This window comes from Mustela lutreola, chromosome 1 (genome assembly GCF_030435805.1).
Source record: "Mustela lutreola isolate mMusLut2 chromosome 1, mMusLut2.pri, whole genome shotgun sequence".
Classification (NCBI taxonomy): domain Eukaryota; kingdom Metazoa; phylum Chordata; class Mammalia; order Carnivora; family Mustelidae; genus Mustela; species Mustela lutreola.
In genome coordinates this window covers 185,666,800-185,681,457 of record NC_081290.1, presented here as the reverse complement: position 1 = coordinate 185,681,457, position 14,658 = coordinate 185,666,800, and the positions used below count along the sequence as shown (strand labels likewise).

Sequence of the window (14,658 nt, the reverse complement as noted above, 5' to 3'; positions counted from 1 at the left end):
GATCAGATCTGCAGGATTTGGCAGAGCAATTGGATATAGGGTTGAGAGTTGAGAAAGACTCCAAGGTTTCTAGCTTGAGGAACAAGGCGGATGACGGTGCCAGTTGATGCCGGAAGAAGAATGTTTGCGGGAGGGCGTGAGGAGTGGGATCTCCGTTCAGTGTTACCCACGCTGAGTTGAAAGTGCTGCATGAAGAAGCATGTAGGCAGTCTACAACGTGAATCTGTAGTTTGGTAAAAAGATCTGGGCTACAGGTGCCGCTCGGGGACTCGGTAGCTTATAGACTGTGCTCGAGCCAGGGAGTGGATGAATTCCCCTAGAGAGAGGGTTTCCTCTCTGGAGTACGCTCCATGCACCTTAATCTTGGCATGGCCGCATTGCAGCACTTGATCCTGCCCCTCCATCTTCTCCTTTGTACTTGACGTCTACCCAGCTGCTCAGCCAGAATGGAGGCCTCCCTTTCCACACACAGGATCCAGCTTCATTCAGCTCACTCTATGGCCGGCTATGTGTTCACACTGGGAAACAGCAGTGATACATCACAGCTGTTCCTCTCCTAAGAGTTTTCCTTTGAAAAGAGTGGGACAGACAGTAAAATAATACCAGATGTTGTGAAGTGCCCTAAACACAAGCAAGGGGCCACCTGAGTGGCTCAGTGGGTTAAAGCCTCTGCCTTCGGCTCAGGTCATGATCTCAGGGTCCTGGGATCGAGTCCCACATCAGGCTCTCTGCTCAGCAGGGAGCCTGCTTCTCCCTCTCCCTCTGCCTGCCTCTCTGCCTACTTGGGACCTCTGTCTGTCAAATAAATACAATATTTAAAACCAAACAAAACATGAGTGAGGGCAGGAGGAGCTGGAGGGGGACGGAGGCCTTTCCGAGAAGGAAGGCGTTTGGGCAGAGGCCTGAGGGAGGTGAGGGAACGCATGCTGTAGTCACAGAAAGGGCACTGCAGACAGGAAGGAGCCAGTGAAAAGACCCTGTTTCGGGAGCTTGCTCAGTGTGTTGAGAAATAGGAAGAGGGCAGGACTCGAGGGTGGGGAACAGACTGCGAGGAGCTCAGAAAGATGTGGAGGTGAGGTGGGGGAGCTGGGGCTTGTGAGGAGAACTTAGGGATTGGTCTGTGAGCTGGGAAAGTATTGGAAGTTTCAGAGCAGAGAAGTGAGATGGTCCTACTTCTCTTTGAAGAAGATGACGGGCATTTGTATTGAGAATAAGATGTTGGAAGGAATGTGGCATCAGGGACATCAGTTCGTCCTTTCAGAGGGAGCCGGGGAGGGAGGTTGAGAACCCTGGCTGCCTTCACACCCTCCTCAGCCTTCACACCTGTGGGGGTGTTGAAAAGAGCAGAGGGTGTCACTGAGCAAGGTTCCTGCGACAGCAGCCGGAGAAGACAGGATGTGGAAGCTGGAGGGAGGGACTGGTCCTTAGTGGGAATAGAGCGGGAGGGACAGGAGAATAGCAGGGGAGAGGGCAAGGAAGACATGGCTGCAGATTACAGATGAGGTAATTTCCGATCATCCTCCCTGTGGTGTGAGCAACCATTTTCTGAGGCCGTGGAGGTGGGGCGGTGTTGGATGTTAAAGGGAGGGTCACCGCGGACAGTGGGAAGCCGGTTGGCGCCAGGATACAGTAGGAGGATTTCTACAGATTGGAAGGTCTCCTTCAGGGTGTTGACCTGAAATGCGTAGTGACATCAGTATGGGCTGTTTGTATCAGGACTTTTTCTTAGAAGCACTCTGAAACCCTTTAGTGGAAAATTTATTTCCACTAAATTTATTTAGGTCGGAGGCTTTGCTGGGTTTGAGGAAAGTTTGAGGATTTAGTGAAGGGCAGTTAAAGATGAATCAAAGCTAGAGAGAGGGAGAAATGAAGTCAGGGAGGGACTGGTGGTTAGCAGGGAACAGGAGGCGTCCATTTGCTTGGGTCCTCGGTGGAGTCAAAGAACAGATATCCTGAGGGGGGATTGGATCAGAAATGCCGGAAGATAGGTCATGCTTCAAGAGCAGGATTTTCTGAATTTGTGGCCTGAGAGTTGGCTGTGTCTCAGGAATCAACCTATCCTGGGTGTGACCTCAGGCGTGGGTGTGGAGACGGGATGGAGGACTGTGGTACTAGAGATGGACGCTCGCAAAGCCAGGGGGTCCCCAGGCTGGGCGGAAGGAAGTGCATGTGTTCCCTCAGCAAACATTAGTGGAACACCCACTGTGTGTCCAGCCCCGTTCTAGGCCCCTGAGGTAAGGGAATGAATAGAACCCAGATGGGGCCTTGCCCTCATGGAACTTCAATTTTTGTGAGGCAGGAGAGTGTACTGTGAAAGTAACTACTTCAGTGGCCAAATTGATGTGATGTGTTAGCTTGTGATCGGTTGATAGGAAAAGACCAGGGCAGGGCACACAGAATTGCTGTGGGAGAGAGTGGAGCAGGGTGCAGTACAGACTATACTGGTAGGTAAGGCCTTCTGGCCCCAGGGATGAGGTTGGAGCAGGAACCAGATATGTGTGAGGCAGAGGTGTGAGCCAGGTGGTTTCCAGGGAGAACATTCCAGGGAGGGAAAACCCCAGAGCAAGGGCCCCAAGGTAGGAGTGGGCTCGGTGTGCTCCTCGGGACGTCCAGGACACTAGGAGCAGAGGGGGAGTCCTTGGAGGTGAGGCTGGGGAGTCACTGTGGGTTCCGAGGAGAGGGATGATAAACTCTGAGCCAGATCTTAACAGGCTTGCCGTGGCTGCTGTGAGGAGAACAGAATGGGCGTGGTGAGGGGCAGGTGGCGTGAACTCCACAGGGAGCTGCTGCAGTTGTCCATGGGACGGGACAGGTGACAGTGGCCTGGACCTGGCTAGAAGCCATGGAAGTGGCGAAGAGGTCGGGTTCTTGATTTACTAAGAGAGCAGAGCTAGTAGGATGTCCTATTGGGCTGGGTGTGGACAGGACCTGGGAGAAGAAGATGAGCCGTTATCCTGGGGCAGGTGTCCGTGAATCAGGAGCTTTATTTCAGTCCTGTCAGGAAGACAGAGGAACCCGTGTGGCAGGTAAACTGGTACAGGGCAGGCCCTGGAGGCAGAGAGAGGCTGAGCAGTGACGCGAGTGAGCAGTGGCCCAGGGGAGCAGTGAGGGGAGACCGAGGAGGGCCCTTGACAGGGACGGGAGGGAGGAGGGGGTTCTGAGGAGACCCCCAGAGGCAGAGTCCAAGCGACCTCTTCCTCACTGGATGTGAATAGTTACGAAAGAGGAAGGATTCGAAGATTCTGCTGGAGTTCTAAAGTTTGGTGACTGAAGGAGGAGGATGTGGTGAAGTGATGCGGGAGAAGCAGCACACGCTGGAGGGCCGCAGCGGTGCTGGGTGGGGAAATGTCATCAGCTCACACGTTGAGGGCTTTTAAGAATGGCGGCGTCTTTGGGGAAAGCCTGGTTTGGGCGAAGGAGAGGGGGTAGGGTGGAGTGACCTGCACGTGGAGAGCCAGTTTTCTCATGGCAGAGAATTTCTGGGACGTGTGAGGGCGTAGTCAGCAGAGCAGGAGTGACACCACAGGAAGGGACAGGTCGGGTAGAAAGAGAAGAGAACAGGTTGGGGCGCCTGGGTGGCTCAGTGGGGTTGAGCCTCTGCCTCCAGTTCAGGTCACGATCTCAGGGTCCTTGGATCGAGCCCTGCATCAGGCTCTCTGCTCAGCAGGGAGCCTGCTTCCTCCTCTTTCTCTGCCTGTCTCTCTGCCTACATGTGATCTCTGTCTATCAAGTAAATAAGTAAAATCTTTAAAAAAAAAAAAAAGAAAGAAAAGAAAAGAATGGGTTGAATAGAGAGCAAGCAGACTCACCCTGGCTACAGAGAGAACGTTCTGTTGGTGGAACAGTGGGACCCGACTTTAAAGGCCCTGCCCGGTTGTGTGCTCACTGCATTGGTGGCATCCCAGTTGGGTTGGGAGAGTGGGAGCGAAACTGGAGGCCTGTTGTCTACCTAGGAGGTTGCCTCTAGGGTTTTCCACCGGGGTCTTTCCTGAGGGGTTTCCTCTGAGCAATGTATCGGGATAAGGAACTATATTCATATATAAGGGATTTTTAAAAACATTAACCTTCCAAAGATATTCATGGTAGGTTTGTATATGATTTACAAGTAAGCCAAAGGTTCCTGCTGTTAAATTTTTTTTTTTTAAGCAGTTCTTGTGACCAAGAGTGGAGCATAGCCCATGTTACTGTACTCACTGCCCAGCTTTAGAAAGAAATGGTACAGCTCCCGGGGCTGCCCAGTCCCTGCTGTGCCCATCCCAGTCATAGCCTCCCTTCCCCACAGGTAAAATCGCACCGGCGTGTATCCCAGACCAAATGTCATGTTGTTTTATATATAATTAAACTTACTATAAACACTTTAATACTTTGTTTTTCTGGAACTTTCTTCCACACAGAGTATAGCTTTGAGATGTCTCCGTGTTGATCCTATATCTCTCAGGCAGTCCCTTTCAGTGCTGTGTACAGGTTCATTTTTTATTTTTTATTTTTTAAGATTATTTATTTATTTATTTGACAGAGAGAGATCACAAGTAGGCAGAGAGGCAGGCAGAGAGAGAGAGAGAGGAGGAAGCATGCTCCCTGCTGAGCAGAGAGCCCAATGCGGGACTCGATCCCAGGACCCTGAGATCATGACCTGAGCCGAAGGCAGTGGCTTAACCCACTGAGCCACCCAGGCGCCCTGTACAGGTTCATTTTATGAAAACTTTTTTTCCCACTGTTTTAATGAGTACATAATGGTATATCATGTACACGTACCATACCTTATTTAATCCATCCCTCTCGTCAGTCATGACGTTTTTGGGTTTTCCTAGAAGAATCAATATTCCGTCAGTTCAGTTTGTACCATAGCTATCATTCCCTCAGACAGGGTAGAGGGAGAAATAGCAGGGGACAGTCGCCTATACTTTCAAGTAAAAGAAATACTTTTCCGCTACAGTTATTTGGGAAGAAAGGCTACAAATCTCTTTCTTTCTTTCAGTCTCTCTTTCAACTGCCTGAATTTCGAAGACTCGTCCTCAGCTATAGTCTGCCACAGAATGTGCTTGAAAACTGTCCAAGTCACACTGTAAGTTGGTGTGGAGAAGTCCTCCCTCTCCTTTGGTCCCTCTCATCCCAAAGGCTTTTAAATTCTGGGCAGAGCTGATAGCTGTGATGTCCTTTGGCTTGTGCTAGGATTTGTTTTCATTTTCAAATGGATTTGTCCTTCTTTGTCACGTGAAACGGGTTTGCAAAAATGCTAAGTTATATAGGAACAAAATTAGAAAACCAGTTCGGTGGGGTGTCATCCTGATAGTTTCCACTTTTCTGCCTCTGGGTGGGAGATTCAGAAATTCTGAATCACAGAAAGTGTGTGTGGCGTCCTGCACTGCTTCTCCTCAGCTGCTCAGGCTGAGTGATGCAGAATGGCTGCCTTGATGCTGGAGGCCTGGACCTTCTAGAAGGTTCTGTGTTCAGCTCTCACCCAAGGACGTGGCCTCCTGCCAGCACTCTTAACTCTTGCCAGAATTTCACCTTGGGGGTGCATTTTCCTTGCAGGGGGGAGGACAGCAGCTTCAGAAGGTAAACATTTTTGCTTTTCCTACAATATTCCCTTCCTGGCTTCCACATAGATAGTCTTCAGTTGAAGGTAGTCCCCTACACAGACCTCATCAGAGGACCTGTAAGATGGTTTGAGTCCTCACTGATCTAGATCTAGGTAAATATAAATTAGGGAGGGATCACTGACAACTTTTCTCTTTCGTGTGTTCTAATTTTCTGAATGAGGGGTTATAAGGACACACATTGTTGTCTCTGCAGGAAAAGAGAAATATCGTGTTTATGCAAGAGCTTCAGTATTTGTTTGCTCTGATGATGGGATCAAATCGCAAATTTGTAGACCCCTCAGCAGCCCTGGATCTCTTAAAAGGAGCATTCCGATCGCCTGAGGAACAGCAGGTACGAAAAACCCGTTATGCTCGTGTTTTCCTTCCAATTCTGTGATGTTTGAAGTCATGCCTTGTGGCTCTTCCTGTGACGTGGCTTCAGGTCAGCTGTGTAAGAGGCTCTGACCATGACTACGCAGGACGAGAAGTACACAGGGGCTGTCGGAGTAGAGAGGAGGTTGAAAATACCTCCAGGAATCCTAGCAAAGGGTCACTGACAAAAGGAAAGCCCTCTGTCTGCACCTCTGCCTGGGGATGGCCCAGATAAAAATCTTATTTTTAATATTGTCTAAACCTAAGTTGAGCAGCTTTTCTGAACAGTCTTTTTTCTCCTGGACAGCATCCTTTCCTTACTTCTGTTAAAAAAACAAAGCTGTCTCCAGCAGACAAACACCTGCTTCATAAAATTAAATTTTCCCTTTGTTTCTCTAAAGGTCCTAAGTTCTTCTAAATTCTCAGAACACTTCATAAAAGTTTCTTTTCTCCATTAAGTCTCAGATTGTTTTAGAGGATTAGAGTCTATTGTGTGGACCTTTTATTCTTTTCTTTTCTTTTTTTCCTATTTTTAAGGCCTACCTGGAAGATTCTGTTTGTTGGTTTGTTACAAATAGATGTGGCTCAAGTGGTGGCTTTCCAATTCCCTCCTAGCCACAAGCTGGTCAGCCCCTGCCTTCTGTCTCTGCAGTGGCTGGGTTCCAGGGTTCCTTGTCTCTTTCTGCTCTTTGTCCTTAATAAAGAAATCCTCCCATAGTCCTATAATCTTAGTCATTGGCGGGTTAAGGGCAGATTTTCATTTCCCTAAGTGTAGTGTTGGGTCTAACTCTTATGCAATTTGTGCCTCTCTTGTAGCAAGATGTGAGTGAATTCACACACAAGCTCCTGGATTGGCTAGAGGACGCATTCCAGCTAGCTGTGAATGTTAAGTGAGTGTTGAGGATTTGTTTGTCCTACCTTCCTACTCACAGTGGTCCAGCGAGAACTAGGATGGGGGGGATTACTCTTCTCCAGTAGAAATTGCTGGGTTTTGCCAAACTTCCTGGGGTAACTGCTCAGACACTTGTCATTTTGTATCCTCCTTGCTTTTGGATTTCCTCTCTGAAGATGTAAGTAATCCTCTCAGTCTCGGTCTGCCACCTTTGACTGAAAGTTAGGCCATAACTCTGAACTTTGTTAAGACATCGCCTGTGCTACAGAACGTATTAAAAGGTCAAATCAATCCTAGATGTGAACGTGGGAAATCAAATTCAGTCATTGCAGTCACTGAAATGAATTTTGGAAGTGAAATTCAGGGCAGAGAATACAAGTATCCCCTTTCGAATACAGATGCTAAGGAATTTTCTAAATTGTTTTTACTGTGAGTAAAAGAAATGTGTGTATCATAGGATAGCTTTGCATGGAGCATCTCACATAGTAACATAGAAACACTTCATTTAAGATGGGCTTGTCCATTTCTGTTGTGCCACAGGGAAACTTATGTGTTTATTTGCAAAACTGCACAAGAGGGTTGATTCTTGCTTCTGTCCTATTCTAGAATCTATAAACATCTGTCATTGGCTAGACATGTATATATTGATTTTATACAGATACATGTATTTTCCAGCATGTAGGACTCTCCCTCAGCTCCTCACAGCCAGGGATCATGCCCGTATATTTGCTCAAGTAGTATTTAAACTGAACCAACCCGTGACTAATTTTGGACCCTGCCCAGCTCTTTGAAGGTCGATGAAAATGTCCTGTTTTTGCTTTTGAATGATGGTTAGCCTTAGTGTGGTGCTTATCTGATCCAAATGATAGAAAACTGTTTCTTTTTTTTTAAAAGCAGCAATCCCAGGAACAAATCTGAAAATCCAATGGTGCAGCTTTTCTACGGTACTTTCCTCACTGAAGGGGTTCGTGAAGGTAAATTCTTCGCTCTGTTAGTTCTAGACTCGTGACCGTATCTGTATTAGTCAAAAAAGGCTTTCAAGTCAGGCATTTCTAGGCCTGAATATTGATTCCACCTCTTAAATACGTGTGTAACCCTGACAAACTGTGAGAGTGCCTGGATCCTCAGTCTCCTCGTCCGTAAAATGGGCACAGTGTTTCCCTCAGAGTTGTCAGATGAAATTATATAATACTCACACAGCCCAAATGTACCATTAACGTCTAGTATTAATGTCAATTTTCTCTGTGTTATTTCCAATGTAATATCTAATCTCAAAAGATTTTGTTGAGTTAAACTGCCAAAAATATTTCTCTGCTCTAGAGGCTTAACTAAGCTCTGTGTTGGTTGTGTAATTTTAATTTTTCTTCATTATGGAGAATTTTTTATCATCTAGATAGAGCAGTCTAAAAATCCCCATGAACTCAGCCACCTTTAGTTCACGGCCAGGCATTCCCTAACTCCTTTCTTCTCTTACCCTTCCGATATTCTCTGTAAAACAATGCAACACCACTACTCACTCTGGAAAAGTAGCATTTAATATCAGATATCCAGTCAATGTCCAGATTTCCAAGTTGTTTTATAATTTTATATGTTGGAGGGGTGGGTGATGTGTTTATTTTTTACAGTTTGTTTCAATCAGGACCCAAATGCAGGTCATTTCATTGATACGTCTTTTAAGTTTCCTATCAAAATCTGTACACTGTCCTCTCAATCTCTTTTTACCTAGGAATGTATTTTTTAAGAAACCAGGTGGTTTGTTCTGTGCGATTCCCCACAGTCTGAAATTTCGCTACTTGCATGCACATCCATGAGTTCACATTCCTCTCCACTCCTCTTTTTATAAATTGGTAGTTGGATCTAGAGTTTGACCAGGTTCAGGTAAGGCGTTTCTCGGCAAGACTAATTCATAAGAGGTGGCATAGTGTTTGATGAGGAGGCACGTCGTATCTGCTTGTCTTCCTTCCTGTGTCAGTAGCAGTCTCTCACGATCAGTGCCTGGATCCGGTTTGTTGGAAGTGGCCCTAACAGGCTTAAGTAGCTTCTAATGGTTCTCAGCAAGTTGCTGAATTAGGAAAACCCTGTCTCTGTGGTGCCAGAAAAAAAGGCTTCAGATAATACTAGTGAGGTCTTTAAAAAAGCCATCTGTTTCTTTGCCTAGGAAAGCCCTTTTGTAACAATGAGACCTTCGGCCAGTATCCCCTTCAGGTAAATGGTTATCGCAACTTAGACGAATGTTTGGAAGGGGCCATGGTGGAGGGTGACATTGAGCTGCTTCCTTCCGATCATTCGGTGAAGTATGGGCAAGAGGTAAGTTGGATATTTTTATTTGCTGTGCCAGTGACAAAACCAGTTAAGTAGGACCAAGCTTTTTGGCAAACTGTCTTCCCATCCTATAGTAAATAACTTTACACTTAACGGATGTCGAACTAGTAGTCTGAAGGACTCGCATGAGTTGATATGAATTAGTCAGTCTTAGTGTTTGATAAATAAATTCTTTGCTGAAAATATGAATTTGAGTTAATCATATAAAGGTTGTATGCTGCTTCTGATGTTTTAAGTATGATCAAGTTTCTCTTTTTCTGTTGAAGCCTACCTGTACCAGTAGGGAGAGCCCACTGCCTCCATATTTTCGGAGGGTAAAAGTACAGTGATTAACTCCTATGGTATGCCATTTAGAATATTTTCCCTATTATAATATTTACTGTTCTTCATAGTAAATTCTGCCTTTGCTTTTAAAATTTTTCACATTTAACATTCATTGATTTTGGGGGGTTGGAAAGAGAGGGGGCAGTTGGTGGGAGAGCAAGGGTAATTAATGCCTCAGAATTCCAGTTGGGTTAAGAATTAGTGAATTTGGAGCATAACTGCCAATACCACACAGCTTGGCTTGTTCTCCTTTTGTTGTATATTTTGAAACAAAACTGTGGGCTTATGTTATTATCGGAGAAAGCAGAGCTTTTTTTGAATTGAAGTCGGGAGCCTCACACGAGCCATGTCAAGGCTGGGAGCTGTAGGGCAGCGTGGGCACTGGGAGAGAGCTGCTGCCTCCCCGGCTTTTCGAGGCCAGTGCTGACTCCTGGATGGGAGGCACAGCCTCTGTCCCATCTGTGTACGAAAGAGAGGGGATGTTCACCAGCTACCTAGACCTCTGGAGACCTTTATTCAAGAATGGGAACACTATTTAAAAAAAGAAAAAAAAAAGGGAAAAGAAAATCATTATGCTTATTTAGATTTACCCTGAGGTAGCTGGACAGGCTCTCTGGATTCATCTCATGCCAACAAAGGAAAGGGAACTCAGCCACCTGCACCTTTGGTAAAGGGAGCGTCTTAAAGCTGTTCTTACAGACCTGCTGGCATACAGGTGAATTGAACAGAAATGCCCTTCCTGGTTTAGCTCTTCCTTATCTGTGATCAGGAACAGCTGAGATTTTTTTTTTTTTTTTAAATAAGTCATTGCTTTCTTTTCTTGAAACTTAAGGTTAACATCCTAGGTTGATTTGATTGGGTCCCTTGTGAGACATCTGTAAGTCTTAGAATTCAGAGATTTTCTCAGAAACTTGAGCACTCTTAATCATGAGGCTCTTTCAGATTTCTTATTTTAGAAAGAAAGGGAATTCAAATTGTGGTTAATATACTGTAAATAAATAGTACACACACACACACACACACACACACACACACACACACACACACGTGTCTTCTGCGCTGATTCATGGAGATAATTGGCTCCTTAGTTTTATGCTGCTGCTTGGGTCATAATTTCTGACTCCTTGGTTAGGCTGCCTATTCTCTTCAGGTTTTGACCTCTTTTGACTTCTAATGACTTAGTAAGCAGTGAGGATTCTTGGCGCAGCTCACCTACTTAAGGGTGGGTATTTCTGAGGATGATAGTCGAGTAAAATGTTGTTGACTGGCTTATAAATTTGGAGTTTTGAGGAATGTTTCACTACATTCTCTGAGAGGGCACAAGGCTAAGTGGTCATCTTAGTATTTGGGATTTTAAAAAAAAAAACCTCTAGGGTGAATTTGATTTGAATATAAATTCTGTGCCAGAAGTAAAAAATTTAATGAGGGATGTTTTAAATCTGGCTTTTGCTGTTTCCTAATTAACTTCTTTCTTTTGCATTTCTGCTTCTGACATAGCGTTGGTTTACAAAGCTACCTCCAGTCTTGACCTTCGAACTGTCAAGATTCGAGTTCAATCAGTCCCTTGGCCAGCCAGAGAAAATTCACAATAAGCTGGAATTTCCTCAGATCATTTACATGGACAGGTGAGTTCTGTGGTCGAGTGTCTTCTTGGTGTATGACAGAGGGAGAAGGAAGCATTTACCAAGTGTAGTGTGCGTGGGAATCGCCTGAGGGTCTCGATGATATGCGATGTGGAGTCACTGGATTCTCTGGCTCTAGGTTGGGGCCCAAGAGTTGGCATTTTGGAGACACCGTCAGGGTGATGCAGGGGATGCGTGTCATCTCGGGACAGCTTGAGTAGCTGGGCTTCCGGGGACAGCCTGCTCATTCTGGGGAGAGGCAGAGTGTGGAGCAGCCGCAGGGCATTTCTTTCCAATCTCAGTAGTTTTTGTATTCCTGGAGAAAAAAAAAAGAATTCCTAGACAGACTTCATAGGATTTTAATCTTTTTAAAGTCTGGTTTATTGATGTATAGTTTACACATGAAACAATATTACCATTTTTTCGGTGTAGAGCCAATGAATTTTGGCCAACGTCTATAGTCAAGTAACCACCAGCACAGTTAGATGTAGCGAATTTCCGTCCTCCAGAAGGTTCCCGCATGCCCCTTGCAGTCAGTCTCTTTCCCCCACCCCCGGCCCTAGCAGCCACCTGACTTGTTTCCTGGCCCTGTGCTTTTGCCATTTCTGGAATGTCACAATAGTGGCGTTAGTATTCGGAACACACTCCGTTGTGGTTGTCTTCTCACACTGAGGACAGTGTGTTGGGAATTCATCCATACTGAGTCGTATTTCTCTGCAGTGATACTCCAGTGTCTTCCCATTCGCCAGTCGACAGACATTTTAGATGTATCTGGTTTTAGGCTATTGTGAATAAAGCTGCTGTGAACGTTCACCCAAAGTCTTGGTATGGTTTTAGTGCTTCTGGGTAAAACACCTAGCAATGAGATTGCTGGGTTGTATGAAAAGTGTATGTTTAATAGTATAAGAATTTTCCAGAGTGCTTTCTAAAGTGGCTGTATGATTTTGCTTTCTCGCCAGCAGTGTAGAAATTTCCATTTGCTCCAAATCTGCTCATAATTGGAATCATCAGTCTTAAATTTTAACATTCTAGTGGGTTTGTAGGAATATTATATTTTTCTTTGGACATGTATCTGTCTGATAACTGTCAATGTTGAGCTTCTTTTCGGTGCTTAATTAATGGTCATTTGGCTATTTTCTTCGGTGAAGTGTCTTTTCAGATCTCTTGTCCATTTTTTAATTGGGTTGATTCTGTTCATCCTGAGTTGTAAAGAGTGAGTTCTTTGATAATGTTTTGGATACAAAACTACATAGTCCCCATCTGTGCTGTCTCTTCCATTTTCTTATCAGTGTCTTTAGGAGACAACAGGTTTTTAGTTTTGATAAAGTCTAATGTATCAGTTTCTCTTTTGCAGAGTGTGTTTTTATATTTTAAGAGATCTTTGCCAACCCAAGGCCACAAAGATTTTCTTCCATTTTTTCTTCTAGAAATTATGTAATTTTAACTCCTATATTCATATCTATGACCCATTAGGGTTTATTTTTATATATGTAGTATGAGATGAGGGCTTTTGTTTTTGTTTTTGTTTTTTTGTAGGGGAGGGATGGATGTCCAGTTATGCTTTCCCCCATTGAATTATCTTGGTACTTTTGTCAAAAATTAATTGAGCATGTAGTTGTGGGTCTATCTGAAGTCTCTGTTTTATCTATTGTCTAATCTTAAACCTGTGAGTGACACATTGTCTTGATTACTGTGGCTTTATTGTAAATCTTGGCATCAGATCATGTTAATTTTTCCTCAGAATTATTTTGGCTGTTTTGATCCTTTACATTTCTAGTAAATATTAGAATTAGCTTGTCAATTAACTACCTAGTAATTGTTGGGATTTTGATTGGCATTATGTTAAATCTCTAGATCAATTTGGGGAAACTGTTTTGAATTATTTAATCCATGAACGTGGTATAGCTCCATTTATTTAAATCAATAATTTCTCTCAACATTGTTTTGTAATTTTTAGTATATAGGTCTTGCGTATGTCTGAGGAAATTTTTACTGAAGTAATTCATTCTTTAGATCTTCTAATGGTTTCTAAAAAAATTCTGCTTTCCATTTGTTTTTCACAAGTATACAGAGATGCAATAGATAATTTCCTGCCCCCTCTCTTTTTTAATTGACTTTATATCTTTTGACTTCACTAAACTCAGTTACTAATTCTAATGCATTTTTGTAAATTCTTTGGTCCCTTCTATGTAGACAATTATGTCATCTGCAACTAAGAGCAGTTTTACTTTTTCCTTTTCTATTTGTATGTCTTCCTTCCCTCCCTCCCCACCCTCTTTCTCTCTCTCCCTTCCCTTCCTCCCTCCCTTGCTTCCTCCCTTTCTTACACTGGCCATGCCTCCAGTAAAGGAAGAGACGAGAGTGGACATCCTTGCATTGTTGCTGATCTTAGGGGAAAAGCTTTGTCTTTCACCATTAAGTGTGATCTTAACCATATGTTTTCATAGATTCCCTTTGTTTGAGGAAGTTCCTTTGTATCCCTTGTTTGCTGGCACTGTGTGCCATTAATGCTTTTAAATATAAATTGTGTTTGGGGCTCCTTGGTGGCTCAGTGGGTTAAGCCTCTGCCTTCGGCTCAGGTCATGGTCTCAGGGTCCTGGGATCAAGCCCCACATCGGGTTCTCTGCTTGGCAGGGAGCCTGTTTCCCCTCCCTCTCTGCCTGCTTCTCTGCCTACTTGTGATCTCTCTCTCTCTTTCAAATAAATAAATAAAATCTTTTTAAAATAAATAAATAAATAAATAAATAAAAATTGTGTTTGTGGTGTTATCCTTTACTTAGGTACATGTACAAGAGCAAAGAGCTTATTCGAAGTAAGAGAGAGTGTATTCGAAAGTTGAAGGAGGAAATAAAAGTTCTGCAGCAAAAACTGGAAAGGTGAGTCATGACCCCTTTGTGCTTAGAAATGTGAAACAAAGATTAGAACATTAAAACCAGATAATTTGCTTAAATTTAAAAATTAATTTGGATGTTAAGTATTAACTAGTGTGTTCAATAGAATAGCTAAGGAAAATTCTCTAAGCATGAAGCAGTCTGTATGAAGGGCCGGAGTATCCGTGGGTCAACAGTAGTCCCAAGGGCTGGTAGGACAGAGTCACACAGGTCAGTCCCCGGCAGTGTTCTGAGTTAATAGCCTTTACTTTTTCTACTCCCCTCGTTGTCATCCTCACACACACGAGAGAGGTAACCATCACGGTACTGCAGTCCCTCTGTCTCAGGAAGGCATTTTTTTAAGGATCTGGGAAAGCTAAAAACGAAAACAGTGCTATTCTACCCGGAGCAGGTGCAAAATGACTCAAAGGGCTGACCGTTGTGACACAGACAAAATCCTCCCTTTTTGTCAATTCGTTTCCCACTGACTGTTTCCTGCAATCACCCCATGACTTTCTAAGAAGGAATCAATGTAATTTCTTTCTAGTAAAGATCGATCCCATTGATTTAGCATTTAAGAAGGAAATCCCATATAACGTCAATGGCTTTTTCCCCCTTTATCCATTTCAGTGTTGCTGTGACCACCACCGCTCCTCTACCCACTCCATTGTGTG

General features: G+C 44.2%; 1 protein-coding gene across 6 annotated transcripts in view; it reads left to right on the top strand.

Annotated features, from left to right (window-relative positions):
* Window positions 1-14,658, top strand: part of USP28 (ubiquitin specific peptidase 28) — a 57,034-nt gene that overhangs the window by 23,777 nt on the left and 18,599 nt on the right. For 3 of the 6 annotated variants that reach the window (XM_059181125.1, XM_059181103.1, XM_059181122.1), the window contains exons 6-12: window positions 4,979-5,065; window positions 5,797-5,934; window positions 6,771-6,844; window positions 7,741-7,820; window positions 9,005-9,153; window positions 10,990-11,117; window positions 13,895-13,990. In XM_059181125.1, coding sequence (XP_059037108.1) covers window positions 4,979-5,065; window positions 5,797-5,934; window positions 6,771-6,844; window positions 7,741-7,820; window positions 9,005-9,153; window positions 10,990-11,117; window positions 13,895-13,990 — 752 coding nt within the window. Of the gene's footprint in view, window positions 1-4,978; window positions 5,066-5,796; window positions 5,935-6,770; window positions 6,845-7,740; window positions 7,821-9,004; window positions 9,154-9,428; window positions 9,510-10,989; window positions 11,118-13,894; window positions 13,991-14,658 lie in introns of those variants that run through there. The other 3 variants (XM_059181133.1, XM_059181111.1, XM_059181141.1) reach the window with 2 other exon arrangements.